Genomic DNA, 25994 nt, shown 5'->3' with positions numbered 1-25994 from the left:
GGACGTGTTGAACCAGGCCACGGCCACTGGCTCATTTGTCTGTTGATCATTATTTTCACACAATTTGAATACGTCTTATCTCAGACCAAAGCACTTTGTGGAGTAAAATTACAGAGAAGACAGGACAAGGTAAGGACACACTAATAAGACTGTGGGGGCAGCAGGATGTGTGGTTACTCTGCTTTCTGCTGTGTGTTTACCAGATCCTGTGTCTAACTGTGAAAGCAATCCTGTGGTGAAGCCACTAAGCCTTAGCTAGTCACATTCTGCTCTGTTTTCTTTTTTCTTTCTTGAATATAAACGTATTTACTATGAAAGGCTGCACATAAATTATGCAAAGGTTTTCCCTGGTCTTTCTTCTTTTCATATTTAAAATAACCAGTGAACATGAAGGGAAATTAACTGTCTCACTAGCCCAAGGGAATGAAGTTTACTCATTGTCTGTAGTTTTCTTTAAACATTAGGAGGGAAACTGGAAGATGCCCCAAGGAGAAGGATAATTTTTCTGATTATGGACTTTGGTTTTTGTTTTGTTTGATTTTGTTTTTTTAAGACAGCATCTGGTAAGATGAGAGACTGAGATGGGGAAGGTTGTTTTCTAAGTCAGAAAGATTCCTTTTTAGTATAATGTAATGAATTTGACTATATAATCATTATAAATGCTGGTGGCAAATGCTAGCCATAAGAACTGTGCAGGAGATGCAGGTAGTTGCTGTGGGACTGAACTGGTTCCTTTCTTGTTTTTGTACAAACAACTGTAAGGTTCCTGCAAAGTCATATGTTCAAACATTGTTTCAGATTCTTGATAAAGAAAGAAAATTGGAAGGAAAATCAGAATATCACATTGTGTCTCACAGTGTTTATCAAGCATTTGGGTTGTGTCTTAGTCACTGTTACACCGCTGTGACACGACACCATGGCCAAGGCAACTTGTAAAAGGAAGCGTTTAACTGGAGTCTTGCTAACAGTTTCAGAGGGTTAGTCCATGGTCATCACAGTGGCAAGCAGGAGGCACAGTACTGAGGAAGTAGCTAAGATTCAATCTGAGTCTCAAGTTAGAGGTGGAGAAAGAGGAGTACTGGGCCTGACTTGGGCTTTTGAAACCTCAAAGCCCACCCCTAGCAACACACTTCCTCCAACAAAGCCACACCTCCTAGTCCTTCCTCAACAGTCCACCCACCTGGAACCAAACATTTAAATATATGGGCCTATGCGGGTATTTTCATTCAAACCATCACAGGTTTGTTGCCAGTAAAGATATAGTCTCAGCTTGTTCTACTGTCTAGCAGAGGAGCTAAGCTCTAGAAAAGGGGAAGAACGGCAATGGGTGCTGAGGGCCGCACACCTCACAGAGGAGGAGCGTTGTGTTTGTTGGAATCTTTCTTATGAAATTCATGTTTCAGGCTCTTTGATATTCACAGATAGTTTGGATTAACCTCTAAAGTCTCTCCCAGTCTTGAATTGGGGTGCTCTTGTTTTTCTCAGTCATAAATGATAATAATAAAATAATTTATCCAGTCTCTTTGCAAGTTGATTGGATATTTAATATGTGCAGATCTGGTAAGCAAAGAATAGAGTTGAGTAGTTTAGATGGCTCTTAAATCAACTTTTTAAAATCTTATTCAGGCAAAGAGCAGATTTTAGTATTTTCCCAAAGTATACTGTCACATAAAACCCGTATCTTATTGACGTCACTGCACAGTCCATGAGGTGAGACATTGCTTTCATATTTGTGTAGCTCTCATGGCTCTACTGCATTCATTGCTCATTAATGCTTAGAGAATGCAAAGCACATATACCAGAAAATGAGCCAACTTCCTATTCTTTCAAGGGCAAGATGACAGTGTTGGCAAATACATGAACGAAGCCACATTCCTAATCAAAATACATGGCAAGACCAACTACCTTTATATAGGAGTAACTAGCATTTAGATGAGAATAATTTATGTATTTGGCCAGTCTTTCTTGTTTTGGGAGCTGGTTACAGATAACTCCCTGGAGAATAACTGCCATGTTCTGAGATAATCATAATGACTGAAACAACCCCCACATTCCCAGGTGAAGTACTGAGCCCTGGAATGCATGCAGACACTGTCCCTTTGATACATAGTCACTCATCTGTAGAATTTTCCTTCCTAGGTCAGATCAGCTTCCTAGATACTGCCCAGCAGCCACCAAAATATTATCTTCCTCTCCCTGTAAGCCATACCACTGCTGCTCACTGGCCTTGGCCACTTGGCCTGGGCCAAGTATTGCTCCTTCAAGATCTGTTAGCACACTGCCTACCACTCTGACTTAAACTGGATGCTCCCAGAACTCTAAGGGTCAGTTTGTTTATTCAATCATCTAGCTTAGGTCTTTTTCTTCCTCCAACCAAACAGTGAAAGGCTATGCACATTTCTGGTGCTTCTGAAGGTCTCATGCAGCTTCAGTTTATAGAAATCGAATGATTTTGAACTTGATGACCTAAGTTTTGAGACACTCATATGTAGCGCCCATCCATACTGTGCATTTCAGCATGTAAGGCACTACAAAAGAAATCAGACTGGAAAAAGGAGATGTAGGATTTTGTCAAACCTGTCAAGTGTGCTGGGAACCAAACTCTGATCCTCTGCAAGAGCTGTGTACACTTAACCATGCACCCATCCTTCCAGCCCCGGGATTTGTGTTTTCGTCTTTTAACTGGAGCATAATTACACATTTAAGTCAGTCTGACAGGTTTTCAACTCTCCTCCATGGAAGGGATGGAGCACTATGTCCTAGGGATTATTAGATAAACCATTCTCCGTTTATCTTTGTAGAGTCAGAGTGAAGTCAACCCAAGAAGTGTAATAACAAAGCTGAGGTGCTGATGTGAAAATCTTTTGCAATCATTTAGGAGAATGTATACAATATTTTTAAAGGCTTTAAGGCTTCATGGGCAAATACTACTAATCAGAATAAAAGTCACCCTTGTCCCTTTCATCAGAGAACAAGTATGGAAGTGTTCTTTAAATATAGAGAACACCTAAGATTGTTCTGTGTCTATAATTCACATGTAAAAAATTCACCCCTTAAACTGTTTCTGTAACTATCTCATTCATTTCATTGTTAGTAAAAACTCTGCACTTTGTAAGAATGGAAATTTGAGTTGCCTGAGAAATTTACTTGGTCAATAGACATAGCAAACCCCTTAGCAGTGAGAAACAATAAGAAAGTTGCATAGAAAACTATGTTTGTCTTGGTGTGCTTTCCAAGTAGCATGGGGCTCGATGTTGACTCTTCCTCTGTTCTCCTGGACCTTTTGTAAGTTCTTGAGAAACTGAAGAGTGCCTTAAATATTGTGAAACCCTCATTCCTGGTGTCTAGTGTGAGGCAGATAGTCACCAGAGTTTATGATCTGATTGAAATTATATTATTATGAGAGCCAGGTGAGAGAGGACTTTCTTTCACAGTTTACTTTATAACTTAGTTAAAGGGATCAAATATTTGCCACTCTGTCTAGGTTACTCCTGGGGCTGTGTTACTTGTACAGAATAGATGGAGTATAGCAGTACCAGAGGGCAGGCTCCTTACCCTTCCTTTTCACTGTTATGTTGGGAGGAAATCTTTTCTTTCCTTTTCCTTTACAGCAATGATAGTCTGCATAACTGATAGCCAAGAAAGTACAGTGGCAAATATTACATTATAGTTGCTGCAGCTATTTCTATCTACTTTATAGCCAAGCACTGTCCAAAGCAGCATTCATTGAGTTGTTCTGTTTTTGTCAATATTTAGGACTGAACCCAGGGCCTTAAGCTAGGCCAGTGATCTACCCCTGAAGTACACCATTTTTCCTCTTTCTTCATTTTTATTTTGTGATAGGGCCCCATTAGGTTGCCCAGGCTGACCTTGACATCACTCTGCAGCCCAATCAGGCTTTGGACTTCGAATCCTCCTGTTTCAGTCTCCAAAGCATCTGGGATTACAGGTCTGCACCATCAGGTTTGACTCAGCCACTTAATTCAATGAATCTATTATCTCAATTTCTGTTATTTATTTAACTTCGATATGCATTTTGTCCCTTATCATATTCTTCTGATGGGAGGAGTTGGAATAGTCTGAACCAAGATAAGAACTGTGTAGATGCTAGCATAGTCAACCATATGCTGGAATAAAGTGACAAGATCTTAGATAATTGTTGTCTCATCGAAGTTCAACATGGCGACTTGTGACCTTACTGATAAGATACCACCTTGTTAGGATCAGCTTGACTGGATACCACGTGACAGTCATTTCTGAATGAATAACTTTTCTCACTTCCACAGAAGTGAGAGACCAGTGGCAGGGTCTGTAAATGGGATGATGCAATTCCAAGATAGTTGGACTTAGTGAGTGGCATAGGGAGCAGAAGAAACTTTGCCCTCAAAGTATACTTTTAAATCAATGAATTAATATAGTTAATATTAAATAGTAAACTAGATAAAACTGTTATAAAAACTAGATAAACTGCTATTAAAAACTGAACAAGAATCACAGGTTTCAGCTGTCATTATGTGCACCTCATGTTGACATAATATTGATTACATGTTATCAATATTAGCAAAGAGATAATGGTAAGACTGCATATTTCCGCCCTTTAAGGCCAATTTCCCTTTAATCTCTTGTACTAAAAGTTAACCCAGATATCAATGGCCAAATTTCTTATTTAATGGCCTCTGCTCCTTTGCACTTATTTTGACATAACTTTTCAGTCTAAAACAAAAATCAGCAACACTGTTTGTGTCACCTCCTGTTACATCTCATGCTAAGACATTTTTGAGCCTGGATATTAAAAGGGCTTCAAGACTTATCAGCTCACTCCCCAGCATTTATTTTACTATTAGCATTTGTTTAATGTCATGAAGAATCTGCATCTGTAGAATGAAGGTCTCCCTGAGGTGGAGACATCTGAACTACGTGTTAATACTGTTTGCCCAGAGCCAAGGATTCCAATGTGCCCTAGCTGGATTATGTTAACAGCATTTGTACAGATCAATGGGTCACATGGGTATCTAATGCACCATAATTTTGGAGTTACATTGTTTGAAAAAATATATATACACAACATATTAATAAAGATAGTTTTAAAATGACCTTGTAAGGAAACCATTGTTCAGGTAAATATAATATTCTGCCACTTACAAAGGGAGTGGAAGCCATTAGAAGAACTTTAGTTTTAGAGAGCCCATATTTTCTATTAATCATGAAAAAGATACTACTATATGACTAAAATGAAAATATGTTCATATCTGCATGCCACGGACTCTATGTAAATACACTACTAAATGAAATCCTAGGCTATGGGTACTCTAGAAATTAAATACTAGTGTTTTGTCACATTATGTAAACTAAAAATTTTATTTTTCATTCTTACCACTAATGAAAAATAAAACTTATTGAGAGAATGCATGTAGATGAGCTTAATGAGCTATTTAGAAACTGTCTGGGAGTGAGTACTGAGTGCACCGTGGATGACTTGGGATGCTCACTGTCTGCCCCGGAGCTCTGTGGCTGCACAACGGCTTGCTCACCATAGGATGAATTTTCTCTTTAGTCCCCACTCATTCTGGTTGCGATTTTCTTGTAACTTACAGCTTTTTATTAGTTTAGAGATTACATAGTCAGTTAGATGTCATTTGCCTTGAAGGAGGTAATACTGGCTACCATGGCAGCTCTTCACGTATGAGTGGCACCTTTCATGGACCGTATAGGAACAGCTGCTTCAGGAAGCAGTTCTATGGTATGGATACGTTGATTACCCCCTCCTTTGGGCTACGTCCCCACAAAACCTGACTCAGAGATAAGGGCTGTCATGATCCAGAAGACACTCTTGAGAGCACACGTAGGGGTCAAGTGTTACAACAACATGTTAGTGATTTATGGAGCAAGCCCAGGCCTTAGTCCCAGAGAGACCCTTCAGAAGCAGTGTGGAACACATTTGGGAACTGGCCCATGAAAGGCTGAGATGACCACAAGACTTAACCAGCAAGTCCACGCCTCACTGGTTCAGGGTCACTCCATGGAGGCTGCTTGCTCAGAACCCAGCAAGCTTGTCTGTGAATGTATACAGCACTGTAGCTGGGAACACTGTCTGGGAGAAGACAGGCTTTCACATTTCATACAGAATTTCCTGATGACCTCCGAGGCAGGGCAATGGTGGCCTGGTGGAACCACAGTAGCACCTGCTATGTGCCCTCCTTATTGACTAGAAAAATGAGTGACTTTTCTCTAGAAGAGGCTGAGCGACTAGCCTGTATGAGAATGAGAATAGACCACTGGGGGAACCTTCCAGAGTAAACATTCTTCTCAGTTTAAGTAGTTAACTAATTAATTTCTGATAAGACTTCAGGCTGACATATAACTCAGACTGGCCTCAAACTTGCAGCGATCCTCTTGCTTCCGTCTCTCAAATGCTGAGGAGACCTGAGACCCCACGCCCAGCTTAGGGCATACATTCTCAACTGTCCAGAACATCAGAAACCCTGGGGTGTTGTAGAACCCAAAACACTTTGGCCGACCTCTTTGCTAAGTTCACTTTATTTTGTATCTTCTCTGTTATCATTTGTAGTCTTGATAGTGGGAAGTTTGTCCTGGGTAGACCAGCTGGATCCTCTGTCTCAGATCTCTTGCTCTCACTGTCCAGCTGTTCCTTCTCCCTGGAGACATTAGATTCAGCATCATTGGGGTAGGCACCGTCTTAGAAAGAAATCACATTCTTTTAAGCCTAGTGTCAAATGTGTGAAGATAGTTTCAACCTATCCGAGTATATGGAAACCACTCCAAGTGTGCAGAATTAAATGTTGGTGCTTAGAATTTTTCTGGCTGTGTCAATATAGAAGGTCTTGTTGTTAAAGCTGATGCTGGCCTCATCTAGTTTAATGTTACTTGTAAGCTGGGTTCTTTACCTTCTTTTGTAGGGATGGATGCTAAAGCTACTTGCATACATGGGCATGAAAGCAAAGTAATATCAATGGAGGTGTCACTGGTGTTTTACCAGAGAGACACGTGTAGATTTTTTCTGCCTCATAGAGAGAAACTGGAGGGAAAAACAGTCTTCTGTTCTCTGGTCCTCCTCTTATGAAGCTTGAAGTTTCTCCCTGGTAACCCTCTCCAAGTTTACTGAAAACAAGAAAGTGGTTACTGGGGAAAGAGGCTCAGAGATGTCATGGTGCAGAAACAGCTTTGGGGACCAGATGTTCTTTAATCAATTCTCAGTCTGAGAGTCCACACGGTCTCTTTAGAATATATGGAGTTAAAAATAAGTCAAAGTGTTCATTCTTTTCTCCTATTTGCTCAAATGTGAAATAACTGCCTGACCATATTAATGTCTTTTCCTACAGACTCATCTAATAATCCCTGCCCACACTGGCACTCAGGAAGGCCCAGGGAAACCCACATATGTCCCTGCACTGAAAGCTAACTTGTTAAGGATTATAGTCCTCCGCTGTTGTCCATGGAACTCAGACACTCCCAGAGTAAATCTTGCCTAACTGATATCTCTTGCTTCACTAAAATAAAGTCCTATGTGCAAGACTGTGGGAGCAGATAAGGGTTAAGCATATGGGAGGAGAAGAGAATTTATTTTATAACTAAATTGAAGTGGCTTTATACACACCATAAATACAGAGATAACTCAAAGGGAAGAGATGACTTTCTGTTCCTTCTTCAGGGCATGGCCAACCACTGCCCTGATGATCACACAGGTTCTGTTTTCTTAGAGAGGGATAAATGGATCTGTCTTCACTTGGTACTTTTAAGTCTAAAGTATAAGATTTGATCTGGCAATGAGATGTGCCAAGTTGGTAGAGTGCTTTCCTGGCATTCAGGAAGCCCTGAGTATGATCCTAACATCATATAAACTGAACATTGTGGTGCACACCTGTAGTCCCAGCACTTGAGAGGTGGAAACAGGAGGAAAAGAAGTTCAAGGTCCCCTTCTGCTAAATAGTGAATTTGAGGTCACCGTGGGATACATGAGAGAGACCTTGTCTCTAATTAATTAAAAAATCAACAAAACATGTAGTCTGCTCAGTAAAATCATTAGACTAAGATGAAAAAACAACAAGAAAATATAAGTTCACAAGGAGATAGATGTTCATGGTGAAACCATTATGGGAAGGCTTTGAGGTGGGTGAGGTAACTGATCACAGTCCTTGCACACTGAGGCAGGCAGATCACTGCTCACTAGCCAGGGTTACGTGGCGAAGAGCCTTTCTTAAGAAAACACATTCAAGTAGGAAGATGCAGGGCCATTTAAGAGAAGGAGAGTGATGCTTTGACCAGGGTAAGAGTCCACATAGCCTTAGCTTTTGTTCTCACAATGTGCCAGTAATATCAATAATCACTTCACAAACATTTTTTGATTAATTACATTAATTACTAAGTGATATCCATCATCATACCATTTTAAGTGTAGGTAGCCTTACAAGTGTTCCATCTAGCTCAGTCTGCCTAATCCTATTGAATGAACAGTCATTCAAAAGGCAAGAGGGTAACACATAGAAAAGCCAAAGACAAATTTTGGCAGTATCCATTCAAGGACTGGACAGATAGAGATGTTCAAAGTGGATCTGAGGTCTTACAGCAGAATGTTTAGTCATGTCCAGAAAAGGTGGAAGGCCTCAAATCTTCCCCTGGTATTTGTGTTAGAGTAGCTTCCAGACCACGAGTGCTGCTTGCCCAGGGAGGGTGTGCAGGGTGGGCAAAGGGAACATCAGAATGCTTAGCTGAGCTGTCCTGGTGGTGGAGATGGATGGTATGCACTGATAACACTGATACCCCGAGTCCTTAGATCACATTATCAGATGAGCCAGCAGGGCTTAGGCTCTGCACAGACAGTGATGGAATAAGGCATTGGCTGGCTAATCTGCCTGCCAATTATTGACCTTTTCTTCTCTAACTGCCCAGATAGTTCCGATATGCAACTGGTGAAAACAATTGCTGGATTTCAATATGTTCTGATATTTTAATATTAATATTAAAATATTTTAATATTTTCTGATTGCAAAGAAAAAATCAAATGTTGGGGTTTTTTTTGTCTTATACATTTTAACAGTCTCTAAGTTCATTTTCCAGATTATAGTAGCTCCTGTATTAACTATCTGCATAGTAACTTCTGCTATCAATGACAGTGATGTATGAGTTAGCTTTCCTGGGAGTCTTGAAATCAAACCTCTCACTTATGGATTCTAGAACAATACTGAGTGCTAGACCAACATCTCAACTCCCCCAGGCATTTCTTAGACCTCCCAGAATCTCACAGCTTCTTCAAGATCTATGTCATTATTTAAGCTTAATTTAAACAAACTGAAACAAAACAGCGTTTTTAATTCAGTTAGTTACAGTAACCACACTCCGTGGGATCAGTAGCGACAAATGGCTGGTGACAGCCGTGTTCAGCAGCCCTGCTGTGGGGCAGGTCATCATTGCATCGAGTGCTAGTGGATAGCCCTGTGCTAGATGATTGCACAGATGCTCCAGTCACCCCATCCTTCTACCAGTCACTATGTGTCCCATAATCCCTACTCCAAAACCATTCTGTTCACACCCCAATGCAGCAAATACCCTGGTCTGACAAGGCAGTAAAGAAACAAGGGTATTCCAGAAGCTGCAAAGCTCAGAGCTGAGAGCAAGTGTTGGGATCTCATGTCCAGGGCAGAGGCAGCTGCCACAGGAGGCCACAGCCCTTCCTCAGAAGTCCTTATGTTTCATTGTCTCAGCATCTTCCCTATTATCAAATATTTGTCTTACCTACGGCACCAAATGTGCTGCAGCAAGTAAATACAATAGAGGAGCTACTTTTGCTTTTATTATTGATTTCTATGCTCTATGTGCTTACGGTCCTTCATTTAAGTGATACAAAATTACTGAGCATTAAAATGCTCCCTCATAAAGCCTTAGCCATTTCTCTGCTTATTGTGAAAACAGAAGGGAAGCCATGCATGCTAAAGTGATCAAGATACCAGTGGGAAGTCTCATTTTCCATGCAAGGAGCCTTCAGTGGTGATCATGGACTGGTAATGACAACCAGGAAGTTCTGAGGCAAGAGATTGTGTATCTGAAGCAGGGATGGTTTATTTGCTCCATTATTTAATGTAAAAATCTACTGACCTATTTAGAACTTAGCTCTTGCTGAAGACAGAGGAACAGCAGAAATGATGGTCAATTTAAATCTATATTTAAATAGATTTCCAACCTCTTGAACATAGAAAGAGAACCTTTGGTTGTAGATGTTTCCATTATTTTTATTGACAGAACTGAGAAGAAATGCAAGTCATTCCCACTTTCTGCTCAGATCATACCTTTTACAATAGTTATGGGGATCTCAGGAGCCATTTAATTCTTTCCTGAAGACTTGAGGCTGCCAGGATACTCAAGGTCACTTTTAAGTCTTTGAGTTAATGCTTCTTTGATACAATGATTCAGGACACTTAGCAACCCATTAAGAATACTTACGATGCTTTGATGATGTCCTAAGTGGCCTGAGGTGTCTATGGCAGATTGCAGTGAACAGGAGATGATAATTACTCCATGCGAAGTAAGAACATAGCTGTTTTGTTTGGAAGGGGAAAAAAAAACCATAACACAAAACAAGAAGTATTTTTTTTTACTGTTTTGTTTGTTAAACAAATAAATGTACTTATTATTAAAATTCTGTAAAATAGATATAAAAATTTTTAGAGAAAAATTCACACCAAGTACTATATTTGAAGGAAAAAACATTTTATTTACTTTTTAATATTTTCTATACATATTACTGTCTTATGAGTTCATATTGTTGATACTGCTTAGTAGCCTGATTTTTTACTTGAAATATGAATGTTTTCCTCCACATAAGATAATTTCTGGAGTTCTGGTGTCTTTGTTACTTTTCTATTGCTGTGATAAAATGCCGTAAGAAAGGCGACTTAGAAAAGAAAGCTTTTAACTTGGGGCTCGTAGTTCTCAACCTTGCTAATGCTGCAGCCCTTAATACAGTTCCTCAAGCTGTGGTGACCCCCACATGAAATTATTTCATTGTTACTTCATAACTGTAATTTTGCTACTGTTACGAGTCATAATATAAATATCTGGCCGGGCAGTGGTGGTGCACACCTGTAATCCCAGCACTCGGGAGGCAGAGGCAGGAGGATCTCTGTGAGTTCATGGCCAGCCTGGTCTACAAAGCTAGTCCAGGACAGGCTCCAAAGCTACAGAGATACCCTGTCTTGAAAAACCAAAAAAACAAACAAACAAACAAACAAAAAAACCCCAAAACAATAAATAAATAAATATCTAATGTGCAGAATATTTGGTATGTGACCCCCAAAGGGGTTGTGACCCACAGGTTGAGAACTGCTGTTCTAGAAGATTAGAGTCTGTGAGCGTTATGGCAGGGAGCAAGGAAAGGCAGGCATGGTGCAGGAGCAGCAGCTGAAATGTTGAGTCAACAACCATGAGAAAGCCAGAACGGCAACTGTAATGGCATGACCTTTGCAACCTCAAAGCCTGCCAGGACACACCTCCTCCAGCAAAGCCATGCCTCCTAGTCTTCCCCACACTGGTCCACTGACTGCGACCAATTATCCAGATAAGTGTGCCATTCTCATCAGACTAGCACAGACCGATGTCAAAGGTCTAACTCATTCCTTAATTAAAGAAGCAAAAAATGTATCATAACAAAAGAAGCTTCCAAATGATGGGCATGTGCATGGAGCAGTAGTGTGGAAGTGAATTTGCAAATTGATGCATGCCTCATGCATAGTGTAGAGGTGATTTTTATCTCTGCCAGACAAAATCCTGTGCTTCTCTGTGAACAAAAATCACTTGATGTCATTTATATTCTACAGGACTAGATCATAGATCAAAGGAAGGACACAGCAGACCCCTGTAACATCAGATTGCTGGAGGGGTCCCATGAACATGATCCGGGAATTGTCTATTTCAAAAACTTGAAATTCAGGGAAGTATGTAATCAATTATTTTGAGTTAACTAAGACATTACAAGAACAAAAGTAGGAATCTTAGCCTCAACGCTTATCAGCTAGCTTTATGAAATCCTGTCAGCTCTTTAAGTATCAACCCTTTTCTGTGGGGTTAGACTCATGGAGCTCTAGTGAGGATGGGATTACATGACTAAAGGTCCCAATGTGACTCAGAGCCAGTCAACGAGCAGGGCTATTATGAACTCAGTTATAGCTGACTGAACCAGCTCAGGAATAATCTTAGTTTTGCTTTTGCTGCACCCATCACCCCAGGTAGAAGCTACATCCAGCGAGAGGAAAAGCCCAGGGGAAGCATGGGACACTACTCCCACAGGGGACATGGAGGTCGTCACTCTGATTAGAGAAAGAAGGGGAGAGCACTGAGAGCACGGGGTGGGTAATGCCCCCGTCTGGAAGAGTTCTGGGATCCCCACCTCCTCGTCTGGCTTGACGGGATAGTGCTCAGCTCTGAACTGGCTGAGTACTAGGCCTCAGTACTCACCCTGTAGACTCAGCTGCTGGCTGTTGACAGCTTGTGTTTGTCAGGACTCAGATGCTGCTTGAGAACACTGAAGTTTAATAATAATTGCTACAGAATAGGTAAAAAGCTTTTTGTTTTTAATTTCCACCAGGTTTGGGGTGTGATTGATAATAATTACATATAATGAAGGTAGACAAAGTGATGTTTTGTTTTGGTGTTCATGTATATTTGTGAAGAAACTATCACAACCAAATAATTAAAGAGAGAGAGAGAGAGGGAGAGGGAGAGGGAGAAAGAAAAGGAGAGAGAGAGAGAGAGAGAGAGAGAGAGAGAGAGAGAGAGAGAGAGAGGGAGAGAGAGTAAAATCAGGACCCACTCTCTTGAAAAATTTTCTGTATGCAGTCCTTTAGTTACTGCTGTTCATTAGGTCTCTAGAACTTTTTCATCTTATAACTGAAATCTGGACCCCGTGACCAAAACATTGTTTCTTCCATGCACTGATATTTGAGATCCACAATCTAACCCTGCTCCCATGAGTTCAAACACTTCAGATTCCACATATGAATGCGTCAGCATGTTATATCTTTCCTCCTGTGTATGGCTTATTTCACTCAGCAGAATGTCCTACATATGTATATCCATGTAGGTGCATACATACTTCAAATGTCAGAATTTCCCTGATGAAATTATATATATATAGGTTTTTTGAGACAGGGTTCCTCTGTAGCTTTGGAGCCTGTCCTGGACTAGCTCTGTAAACCAGGCTGGTCTCGAACTCACAGAGATCCACCTGCCTCAGCCTCCCGAGTGCTGGGATTACAGGCGTACGCCACCACTGCCTGGCGAAATTGTATTCTTAAAGCATAGGGAAAGTATGACGTAAGTGTCAGCAGCTAGTGTGCTCGGCAGCTTACGATGAACAAATGAGGTGAGACTGGAAGGCTGGAGGCAGGAGGGAGTTGGCAGCGTAAGTGTAGCCCACAGCAGGAAAGATAGGACCTTCACTAGAGTCCATATGAAGGACCCCTTACCATGACTATAAAAGGGATCATTCAGTGACTCAGTGGAGAGTAGGCTTTAAACTCTGAGAAAAGGGGATTGGAGATACCCTGATGCAAACAGGGGAAGGAAAACAGATAGCTGGGAATTTGCTAGGTGATGGTGATATTTTAAAGGGATGCTTACTAGCAGGAGTGGGAAGACAAGCAAGCTCTAAGCTTGAGTGATAGGTCTGAATGTGAGGAACTCACAGCAACCATGTGAGTTTTTATGGAACAGATTCAAATAGAGCTCTTCTGTTTCCTTACTCCTTTCTTTATGCTGTCAGAACACACCATTCCACATACAAAGGACCAGATACAAAGGGCCAGATGCCAACAGTATGGAATTGAAAATGAAGACATTTTACGCTTATGTTCAATCTTGCCTGGAACCAAATGGAAAAGCAGCATGAGCAGTCTGCTGATAGAGTGATGTAACTTAATTACTTTGTTCTTTCTAGGCAGAGTTTAAAATCCTTAAGGGACAGGTAAGGTGTTTGGAAACTCACTTTCATTCCCCAGTGAGGTACTTGGTAAATGCTTAGTTGTTGAACTGAGGCTTAAGACGATCCTTAGGGATAAAGTAGCATATGCCACCTCTACCCCGGAGTTGGCCTGTTTTCAGCAAGTTGCATTGGTTCAATTCCCAACTGCGCTAGCATCCTTCAAAGGGCTAATTAAGATACCTGGCTAATGTGGGAATTGTCTGGAAATTAAAAGTTAAAATATACCCCAGTTCCCAGACTCAGTTGGCCCAATGGGAGACTTGCCAGGATTAGTTACTCCCTTAAGCAGAATTGCTTATCCCAACTGCTGCCTTGGTTGAGGTAGATTTACAGGGGCTTCCTGAGGAGACTGATTCTTCAATGTTACACTTGCTTTTGTCAATCTGCAAATGTCTTCAAAAGCAGATTTTGGTTTCAAGTGTTTAATTTGGGGTATGTTCCAACTTTCAGCAAAAAAGAAACTCTATTGCAGCCTTTCAGATTATATAACAATTAAAATGTTTTGTTACTCACCACATAAATAAAAGATGTCAAGTTCCCGGAACACAAGTCTCTAGGTGAATGTCTCAACTTGAGACTGTTCACATGCTCATGAAAGGCTTATGTACTCGTACTGTTTGACATTCAGTAATGGATATTTTCGCGCGGTATCCATGTCTTAGCTGCTTTTCTATGGCTGTGACAAATACCACAATCAAGGCAATGTATAGGAGAATGTGTTTAATTGAGTTTACGGATTCAGAAGGTTAGCATCCATGATGGTGGAGTACGGGATGGTGAGAGGAACAGCTAAGAGCTCACATCTTGTCGTTGACCATTTGTAGAATCTATATGAATACCTTTTGATCCTTTTCTGGGTTCAAATTTAACTTGATATTATAACAATTACATTATTTGGAGAAAGTTTACATTTTATGTCTGTCCTGGGTTATTTATGTCACTTAAGCTAATGAATTAAACTTCTTATATTTTGCAGCTTTAGTATAAATAGATGTAAAGCAGATTCAAATGAATAGTCTCCCAAATGATGTACTTGAACTTTTGGATTGTGTCACACATACAAAGCATTGATAAATGTATTTATCTATTCAGCTGATAAATACTTGTGGAGCATCAACCATGTCTCTGATTTTGTTGCCAAAGTAGGAAGTACAATGTAAAACAAAGCTTAATGGTGGTCCATGATACAACTAACTGCACTTGTGCTGTGAGTGTGGTGTGTACAATCCCAGTACCTTGACTAAATAACCTGACGAGACCCTCTTATGCAAGGAAGGATTGATTTTAGCTCACACTGTGAGCAGCACTCAGTCACGACAGGGAAGTCACACTGACAGACGTCACGGTGGTCATGGTTAGGAGGTGAAGAGTGACGAATGCTGATACTCAACAAGCCTTCTCTCTATACAGTTTTGGGACTCCAGCCTAGGGAGTGGCACCACCCACATATAGGGTCCATCTTCCCACCTCAACCTAACCAATATAATGCTTCACAGGCATGCCCAGAGTTTATTACCTAGGCAATTCTAGATCAAGTTGATGGTTGAGATTAACTAACCATCACAATATTTTACCCCCCAACAATAATTCAAGTAATGAATTAGAAGCTACAGTCTATAAGCAGAGGCCATGGAAGAAATTCTGTCTGCTGTGGAGTTAGTTTAAGAACTCATTTTACTTAATCCCTGTTAGTCTGAGGAAGCGGTGTGTGTGTGTGTGTGTGTGTGTGTGTGTGTGTGTGTGTGTGTGCGCACCTAAGTGTCACGTGGGCTTTCTTGAAAGCCCATGTCAGCAGCAGGTGCAGCGTTTGTTTACTTCATGCCACCTGCAGCTTTGACCCATGGGAAGAGACCTGCTTAAGAAATTCATGACTCGGGTATTTCAATTGCTTGTGTTTTATAATTGATGTCTTTACAGATAGAAGATGATTCATTGCTTTTAAGATTCTGCACTACTTTTTCCCCCTCTTCCCCCTCTCCCAGGTTTTAGGGAAAAAGCCTGCACTTCCAGATGGGGATAATGATGACGATGCCATGGCAGACATAAGTAACAGGAAGATGGCGAAACTGTACATGGTGAGTCTGCTGGGGTGGGATCTGAGTTCAGCACTGAGGAGACTTATATATGTATTACAATGTTCACTTCTGTAGCTTTTTGTTCTTTTCATTAATGATAACGAAATTACTGCTGTAACTTATACAATGGTTATATTTTGTTATGGTATAGCTGATAAACTATTTCCTTTGTGGAATAAAACATTTTGTAAGCTTTTTCTTCTAAATTCTTGGTAAGATTGTAAAACCTTCATCTTTAGAATATCCTTTCACTACAGAGTGTTTTCTTTGTTCCAGGAGGGTGACTCTACAGTCAGTCAGCGGGAGGGAGGCAGGGGGGAACCTGCCCTGAACCAGGCATTGGCTGACCTAGTGACTGGGCGGGATACAGTCATCTGAGTTTTCTAATATGAAAGGGAAGGGGAGAAGAAAGGAGGGGACAGGGGACAGGGGAGGAGAAGGGAGGAGGGAGGAGGAGGAGAGGAAAAGGAGAAAGTGGTTCTATTTGATGATTATTCAGGTGTCTTGCAACAATAGAATTTTGAATCTACTCTTTGTGAAATTGACAAAAGCCATAAAATACAGCAGTGAAGGAGACTGTGAGGACGGGACTCCTGTGGCCCACCCTTCTTACAACTTCCTAAGCAACTCATTTGGAGCAGGTGGGAATCTCCCTGCACAATTTTGTGATATTCTCCTTTTCAACAAGAAGAGAAAAATCCACTGGGTACTCTCTAAGGAACTTTCTTTCATTTTCTTTATTTGATTTTCTGAGACTGGGTCTCTCTGTGTAGTCCTGGGTGTCCTGGAATTCACTATGTAGACCAGGATGGCCTTGAACACATGGAGACTCACCTGTCTCAGCCTCCTGAGTGCTGGGATTTAAAGGCATGTGCTCTTCTAAGGAACTTTCTAGCTTACCAACTTCATAGTTCTGAATGAAGATGAATTACTAATTTATGTAGCATAACTTCCTTTTTATAATGGGGATGTGGCTTCTTCCTCGATGATAAAGGAAAATATGATTTGATAATCACATCTGCTAAGTACTGGTATTTTTAAAATGACCCACACGGACATTGTTAACTAAATTGTAACTTCATTACTCTTTTTATAGTCTAACGCATGTCATTTGTTCTCCACCATTGGTCAAAGCTTCCCTCTTGGGTTGCGTTATTACCAGTCAAACAGTTCAACAGAAGAAAGAATTCATCTTGAACCATGGCTCCCTCTAGTGGGCCTATTGTGTAAGCTGTGTCATCTTGGAAATCATTTGGGGCCAAATAAGACTGGCAAGCCAAATCCCTGTGCAAACTCTCCTTCTTGTTGTTGCAAAACTTGGTTGCTGCCTTCATATTTAACAAACATGCAGCTGATCATCCTGTGGCTCCCAAGCTGACAGGGAAAACCAGTGCATTGCGATGGTTTGTGAATAAATATCACCTTCGTACGACTACCTACAAAACCTCCTTAAAGGCTTTATCTCCACCTGTGACAGAAAACAATGTACCTTGATGGTTTTCTGAAGGCATGGTTAAATTTCAAGACTGGGATTAAAAGATCTACAGCCATAAACTCCACTCTATCAATGCTTTCTGTGCAGTGACTGCTGTCTAATAGGGATCCAGAGACTGAAGCCTAAACAAGTTTATACTCAGCTTTGTGTGCGCATACAATGAGTGAAGGATCATCAGCTCTTTAAAAGTTTGTTCTAAAATTTAGAATAAATGATCATGGAACAAAGGGGCCCAAGGAACTTAGCATACACTAGCACTGTGAGAGCCCTTACACAGTGCAATTATCATCATGGTTTTCTGATGTTTTAGAGAGAGTGTCAAAATGTAACTTTCTGTTAGTAGTTCTTCTGCCTCTAAGAATAATTTTACAGAAGTGTTTGGGATACAGTTGGTTGGGCTCAGGGATGCTCTGCCTCTTTGTCTTGAGGCAGTTTTGCTCGTAAGGCTTGTGTTCTCAAAAGTGTGCAGCCACAGAGGGAGTAACTATCACCATGGCACAGTTTTAGAATGCTTGTTTCTTCCCCAAATGAAATGGAGTTCATGGTTTTTCTGTTAGGTTTCAGATGCAAGCGGATCCATGAAAGTGACTTTGGTGGCTGAAGAAAACCCCTTCTCCATGGCAATGTTGCTTTCTGAAGAATGCTTCATCTTGGACCATGGTGCTGCAAAACAAATTTTCGTGTGGAAAGGTAAGAGATGCCATTGATATGGTTGCTGTATTTCATGCTCAGATGGATGCTTTCCTCCAAGAAGGGCAAAGAAAACATCCTAATTTTAAAGTAAAGCACCCCTCTTGAGATACAGTTTGTAAATATCTCACCTAAGATGCAGCTAGTGGCCAAACCTTGGGAACTACTCAGCAAAGATTAGGGAGCTAAGGGAAGCATTTGAGTAAGAGCAACATACATTATTAAATAAACTGTCAATTATTATGATATTAGATGTATTCAATGTAACAGGGAATTTTGTCATTCTCCTATTGCTATATTTAAGTTAAATTATAATTACATTTATTTTTGGTATGTAAATATTTCTTAATCATATAGTATGTTCCCATCCAAGGAGGAACCAGCTGGGCCCTGTGTGGATTCCGAGGTCAGATGAGATTGGGTGTGTTCAGGGTGATGTGGCCGTGTACAGTGCAGTATAGTAATTTTGTAATTTTATCTGTAATTTCTGTAATTTTATCTCTTTATTTTTCATTTTAGGTAAAAATGCTAACCCACAGGAGAGGAAGACTGCAATGAAGACAGCTGAGGAGTTTCTACAGAAAATGAATTATTCTACCAATACTCAAGTATGTATGAAAAGAAATCACTAAAAAAAACATTAAAACTTGAGAGTCATGACATCTTTACAAAGCTCATGAAAAATTTGTTTCAAAATTGTGTGTGTGTGTGTGTGTTTGTGTGTGTGTGTGTTTGTGTGTGTGTGTGTGTGTGTGTGTATGTGTGTGTGTGTAGCCATTCTCCAGTTGAGCATGGGCCACCTTGTGTCTTGTATCCCTAGTCTTTTTTTGAGGAACATTCTACTGAAAGTGGAGCTCAGACTATAGGGCTACACAGAGCTGGGGATGTGTTGGTAGAGTGTTTGCCCAGCATGCATGAAGCTCTGGACCCCATTTCTAGTACTACCTGAAACTGGATGTGCGGTGGTGCACACCTTTAATCCGAGCACTCAGCAGGTGCAAGCAGAGGGATCGGTTCAAGGCCACTCTCAGCAGCATAGAGAGTTTGAGGTCAGCCTGGGTTATATAAAAACCTATCTCAAAAACAACAACAACAACAACAACAACAACAAAAAACCAATAAAAACTTGCACAAAGACCTTAACCACTCCTCAGCCTATTGTGAAGACTTGGGTAACACCCTCATCATATTTGGTTGCCTCCAGATTGGTTCAGACATTGACTAGCTACTCTTTTTCTCCATGTACATCCTGGTACAAACAATTGAGTGGGATAATTTCTTCCTGCTCCCATCTCTTGTGAACCTAATGTGAACCAACATCGACACAGGAATCTTCCTCATCTTTGTCATCCACATTCAGCGGCAGTGGTGTTGGCCATGAGAAAAACCTAGGTTGGACGCCTGTAGTTGCTGCACAGATGTACGAAGTTGCAAATGCAGTCATAGAAACAAGAACAGTATTTTCATTACTTCATTCTTTCCCTACTGTAGATATTTTCTCTGTCTCTTATTTTCCCATTACTTATTATTTTGAATTGCAGATTCAGGTTCTCCCTGAAGGCGGTGAAACACCGATTTTCAAACAGTTCTTTAAGGACTGGAAGGATAAGGACCAGAGTGATGGCTTTGGGAAGGTCTACGTCACAGAGAAAGTGGCTTGCGTACAGCAGATCCCATTTGATGCATCCAAACTGCACAGTTCTCCCCAGATGGCAGCCCAGCACAACATGGTGGACGATGGCTCTGGCACGGTGGAGGTAGTTTTACATCTGTCTCTTTCTGTTGGTGTTTTTAATCAGGCCTCATTACAGCACTGTCTGGGAGGGGAGGGATATAGCTTTGGCAATCTTTGACCCCTTTTCAGAGGTGAATTTTACTTGGTAAGGAAGGTGACCCCAAACTAGACACTGAGTCCTGGGAGTTACAGCTGGAGAGCTGCTGCTCGGCTTCAGGGCCGTTTGCATATGTGCATGCTGACATTAAGGTGGCGGATGCAGCAGCATTTTCTATCTGAAAGTCTGTATCTGGGGTTCTACAGGTTGTACTCAGAATGTACCATCCACTTCTTCTTCCCCTACCTATTGGAAGCATTCATGAAACAATATGAGCTCAAAGCAGATCTTTTCTGAGCAGTCACCTTGCGTATTGAGTGTGACAGTTTAGATCAAAATTGCTAAAACTCTCCTAATTGTTTTAAACTCAAATCTCTTCAAACTCAGTCCTCTGCAATGATCTAACTTAATGAGGCCTGGATAATACAATCCCTCCTCTAAAGTGTCTTACTGGAGGCTTTCCTCCTTGCTGGGACTTTCAAGATTGGAACCTTGGTTTCCTCTGCCATCTGAAGCATCCGCACTCCTCACAAACTGTTGTCAGTCCATCCCTTCCCTAGCAACTCCGCCCAGTATCAGCTCCACCTCTCCTGAGGAGCCAGCCACTGGCACTGAAAATTCACAGAATTTGCCACATAAGTATCATAGAATTGCTATTTACTAACAAATTTCTCCTAGACCTCTCGTCAGTTTTTCTGAGGACAAGAGTTAAATACTTCATATTTACATTCCTAGGTCTTATCACAATGAACAAAGTATAGTTGATAAATGTAGAGATTCCCCCTCCTTCTTTACAAAGAACTAAAGTATGATGCTAAGCTGCATAGGTGTGTGTGTGTAGGGGAGTAGGAAATGACAAGATCATAAACATTCTGATGCCATCATCGAAGGGGATCAACTTCCTGTTTGCAGCTCGTCCTGCTTGGGTATCCTCTCTGGAGCTCAGCATAGGCAGCTTGGCTAGAATGCACTTGAGCAGACAGAGCTCCTCAGCACCCACTATGACTACAGTGCAGTCTTCAGCTCCAGCCACAGCTTCTCTGAGAAGGCCTCCTAAGCCACACTAGGGATGCTAACCCCTGGTGGCTCTGTTTAGGCTTGGGGTTGGTGAGGCTGTGTTGCTGAGCCCTCTGGTCTCTAGAGAGATGGCACTGGGATGCTTCCCCCTAGAAGCCCTGCACTGTTCCTCACAGTTGCTCACCCCACATTCCAAAGCCAGTGCTGCCCTGTTCCTCCCCCACACTCATGCAGGAGGAGTTGTGCCGCAAGTGCACAATGCCATGACTGGCGGCTTCTTCATCAATGGCCACTTCACAGAGGACAAAAAAACATTTTACTCTAAAGCTGAAGCATATTTTTGAGCTGAATTGTAGTTTTTATTTTAGTAGTGCTGTATTATGTTCATGAATTTAAAGAAACACACAGCCCCTCCCCCCCCAATCTCAGAACCACTGGACTTGGTAGGTCTTACCCATAATCTTAGCCCTTACCAGGTTAACACAGAAGAATCTTAAGTTCAAGATCAACCTGGGATACATAGTGAAATCCTGTCTCAAAACAGAATGACAATACAATTTAAAAACAAAACCATCAGCAACAAAATCCATAGAACTGACTCAGTATTGAGGAGGAAGCAAAAGAAATAGAAGCTTTTAACAGTCAAGAAATGGTCAGATTTGCTAATCTTCTTGCTTTTGCTTGGTTATAACCTGGTTAGAAAAATAACTTAAACATTGCTTGACAGTGAGCCACAAGTGGAAACTATGGTTTGTGAGTAGTAGTTGAGGTCAGTGAACTTGTACCGGTTTGTGTCTACTCGGTCTCTTTCAGATCTGGCGCGTGGAGAACAGTGGCAGGGTCCAGATCGACCCAAACTCCCATGGCGAGTTCTACGGTGGTGACTGCTACATTATCCTCTACACTTACCCCAGAGGGCAGATCATCTACACATGGTGAGTCCTGGCAGAGCCCACGTGCCGCAGGTCACGCTCTACATGACTGACCTCCATGGAGCATGAGGTAGAATCATCCCTTGATTACAGAAGGCAACTGTACTCAGATCATGTGCACTACACGGACGATGTCCCAAAATAACAGGCATAGACAGACTCGATTACTTAGCAAAGTCACATAAGGGGCTAAGGCTTGGTTTCTTTAAAATGGAGGTGTAGATATCCACTCTATATATTTCTAGAAGTCCACAGGGCAATCCAGAATTAGTACCCAACAAAACACCTGTAGCTTTGATTGCTCGGTTCATGCTGAACTGTTACTTCTTTTTGATATTTCACGGTATCTTAAGTCTCTTTTTGAAGTGGTTTCATGAGAGGGTGTTGAATGTCAACTCAAGCCAGTGTGATGTGCTTACATTCCTCTAGGCAAGGAGCAAAAGCTACAAGAGATGAGCTGACCATGTCTGCGTTCCTGACTGTTCAGTTGGATCGGTCCCTTGGAGGACAGGCTGTGCAGGTTGGTAGGCTTTACCTTCCCAACTCACACAATTCCAGATTTGTCTAGACCACTTCCTAATGAAAGCTCACTTCCCACATTCAAAGGGATTTTGAAAATTTTATGTCGACTTATTTTTATTTTGAAATTCAAACATTTCATAACACACTAGTTATCTCAGATTCTGGAGAAGAGAAAGTCACCAAAGGCAAAACGAAAACATCAGAAAACTAATAATTTCAGAGTATGAGAAGAAAGCAGAGGGACTCTTCTCTTTAGAATCCACCATATGTCACAGTCAGTTGACTTTTATGGCTATGAACAAAGAGTTATAATAGAAGAACTATGTGTTATGTGCACATCCTAACACTGAGGCCCTGTGAAAATGTTATGTTATAAAGCAGAGGAGGATTAAAACTGGAGACAAAATCATAATTGCTCATCATCTGGCCTCAAGTTAGGGAGATGATCCAGGATTCCTGCATGATGCAAAGCATTGATCAGGGTCCTCAGGAGTGAACCAGAGACAGGCAGAGAGAGAAGGATGTAGTGTGGTGAAGATTCCATGGCCAACTGCTGGCTTTGGGGGAGAAAGAGACCCAGAAAGGAATAACGCAACCGCTGGGAGCGGAAAAGGGCAAGGAAAAAACTTCCTAGAGTCCCTTCGTGTTTTAGTTACTGTTCTATTGCATAAAGAGACACCATGACCAAAGCAATTTATAAAAGGAAGCATTTGACAGGGGGCTGGTTTACAGGTTCAGAGGGTTAGTCTGTGATCATCATGCTGGGAGCATGGCAGCAGACAGCCAGTCACAGCGCTGGAGCAGGAGCTGAGAGTTTGCATCCTAGTCCACAGGCAGTAAGTAGTCTGAGAGAGCGAGACTGGACCTGGCATGAGCTTTTGAAATCTCAACGCCCACCCCCAGTGACACACCTCCTCCAGCAAGGCCACATTTCTTAATTCCTCCCAAACAGGTCTACTAATAGTGGATCAAGCATTCAAAGATAAAAGCTCATCGAGGCCATTCTCATTTGAATTACCATCCTACACTAGCCAGTTACTTGCCTAGTGACTAAACTCTTGTAGATTTTAACTCAGTGACTAAATTAGGGCAATAACTCGCTTCAAATTTCTAGGCTTTGGAAGTGTAAGATGATGAATTTATGTGTGATAAATTGCTACAGTAGCTACAGAAATAACACAACAGTACAGAGTAAGCACAACTGAATACTTGTCAGTTATCTATGAGTAAAAACATAGAACAATATTTTATATATTCTCAAGCAAAGGAATCTATAAATCATGGTTCGCACAGGCAAGCTGAAATCAACCTTGACAGATACATAGATCCATAGTTTTCCTCTTAGGAACCAGAATCTTGTTTGAAACAAAGTCTGTTGGCCAAAAATGAAGACAGCATCAGGGAGAGGAAAAGGACAGAAGTGGGAAGGGAGGGGGAGAACAGAGGAAAGAAGGAAAGGGGGGAAGGGAAAAGACGCAGAGGAAGAGAGGTGGTTCCAGGGAGGGGTGACATGGATCCTGCATTTGGTATTTCTGCAAATGAAAAACAAATTGTTGAGAATGACTGAACCCTGAGTCAAAATGACTGACGTGCGCGCGTGCACGCACACACACACACACCACACACACACCACACACACACACACACACACACACACACACACACACACACACACACACATGCTGTGTCTATGGGGGGACAACAGCTAACGTTTGACAGTAAGCAGACAGACAGTATCAGCACCTAGGGAGATTTCTCTGCCGTGTGTAAGAGGCTGTTTCCAGCGGGGTTTGGTCTTTTTCCAGTTCTGCTTTTCCTCTAATGCTGGAGTGTCTGCCCTGACTCAGGACCGCTGTCAGTGACCACAGGAGATGTGTGGTCTGTCTGTTTAGCTCCTACCTCTCTGCCTGCAGCGTTTCTGTCTATGCTTGTTATCTGCAGAGGCTCCTGCTTGTTCCTAGCTGGAGATCTCCGGAGATCTCTGTCTTTCTCTTCTGTTTCCTCTCTCTTTATAATCCAGTTGCTTACTCTACTGCCATTCTTGGGTAGGTTTTGATGCTGTTTGTTCCCATGTGCTGGGAAAAACATCTAGACGGTTCCATTGGCCTGTTTATGCTGGTTCTGATTCAGCATCGTGAAGTGTTCTCTTCAGAAGGCTGTGTCAGCTTAGCTACCTCATGTCTGATGTCAGATGAGCTCACGTTCTTTGTGGCATAAAAGGTGTTTTTTGGTTTTTTGTTTTGTTTTGTTTTCTCCAGAACAGATACAGGGATACACAGAGAAACCCTGTCACAAAAAGTGGAAAAAAAAAAAAAAAGGTTTTGTGTTTGTTTGCTTGCTTGTTTTTCAAACCTTTATAAATGTGTGGTTTGGTTTTCAAGTGTAGTAATTAAGCAGAGAGGTGATTTGGACACTTTAGAACGTAAGATGGGGATGTGGAGGCTGAACTTGGTCTTTAGCTGGTTTCTTTCCATCTTGGTAAGAATAAATAGATCTATAAAGCAAGCTGGCTCTGTGTGTAAAGGGCACATGAACCAAGTTTATAAAAAAAAAAAAAAACCCAATTAACAAAATTTTTGGATTTTTTAGGTACATGCTGCTCTATTCCTAATTAAATATTTCATTCATTGGAATATAATATTTATAGCTAGAAGAGATATCACCTGTCGTGTGGTTGAGCTTAAAGCTGTTTCCCATAAATGAATCAAATGTTTGCAGTATGGGATACACAATGAGTTCCCAGGAACTAGCCAGCTGAATCCTACAGTGGACGAAATACTAATTTCTTATGGAATTACTAGATGGCAGTGGTTCACAGTAATTACTTTTGAATAGCTGAAGTTCTGCATTGTTCTTGTATTTTTGGTGGAGTATCTTGGCAGTATTTAAGCAACTTATTACACAATTTAATCCACCTTTTCCCTCTCCAATTCCCTTCAGAGGAAAGCCTGGACCTTACTCAGTGCCCCTTCTTCCTGTGGGCAGTTGCTGTTTTTTAAAGGTTATGTGACACGTTAGTGGTTTTCAGTACCCCTCTGACACTTTCCAAACTGTGCGACCAACCAGAAGACGACGCTTCATAAGTAGCTGCTCACCCATTTGGATGTGTACTTGTTGAACCACATTTACGAAGTCAGTTATTTTCAGTACTCCCCAGGCCCCTGATTGGGCATGCCTCCGAATTTCCATTTGCCTGGCCTCTGGAAACTCTTATTCATACTTCTGTTCCTCTTCCCGGTGCACCCAGGTCCGTGTCTCTCAAGGCAAAGAGCCTGCTCACCTGCTGAGTTTGTTCAAAGACAAACCACTCATTATTTATAAGAATGGAACATCCAGGAAAGGGGGACAGACACCGGCTCCCCCTACTCGCCTCTTTCAAGTCCGGAGGAACCTGGCGTCTATTACCAGAATTGTGGAGGTATGGACAGGCTCTGGGTGTGG

General features: G+C 41.5%; 1 protein-coding gene across 2 annotated transcripts in view; it reads left to right on the top strand.

Annotated features, from left to right (window-relative positions):
• The window catches only part of Scin (scinderin), an 80660-nt gene that overhangs the window by 37271 nt on the left and 17395 nt on the right, over positions 1–25994 (top strand). For both annotated transcript variants that reach the window (XM_036206233.1, XM_036206232.1), the window contains exons 5-11: positions 15973–16065; positions 18118–18250; positions 18770–18858; positions 19792–20007; positions 21913–22034; positions 22461–22551; positions 25801–25971. In XM_036206233.1, the coding sequence (XP_036062126.1) occupies positions 15973–16065; positions 18118–18250; positions 18770–18858; positions 19792–20007; positions 21913–22034; positions 22461–22551; positions 25801–25971 (915 nt within the window). The remainder of the gene's footprint in view (positions 1–15972; positions 16066–18117; positions 18251–18769; positions 18859–19791; positions 20008–21912; positions 22035–22460; positions 22552–25800; positions 25972–25994) is intronic.

This window comes from Onychomys torridus, chromosome 14 (genome assembly GCF_903995425.1).
Source record: "Onychomys torridus chromosome 14, mOncTor1.1, whole genome shotgun sequence".
Taxonomy (NCBI): Eukaryota; Metazoa; Chordata; class Mammalia; order Rodentia; family Cricetidae; genus Onychomys; species Onychomys torridus.
The sequence above is the reverse complement of the archived record's forward strand: the minus strand, read 5'-3'. Positions and strand labels throughout refer to the sequence as shown.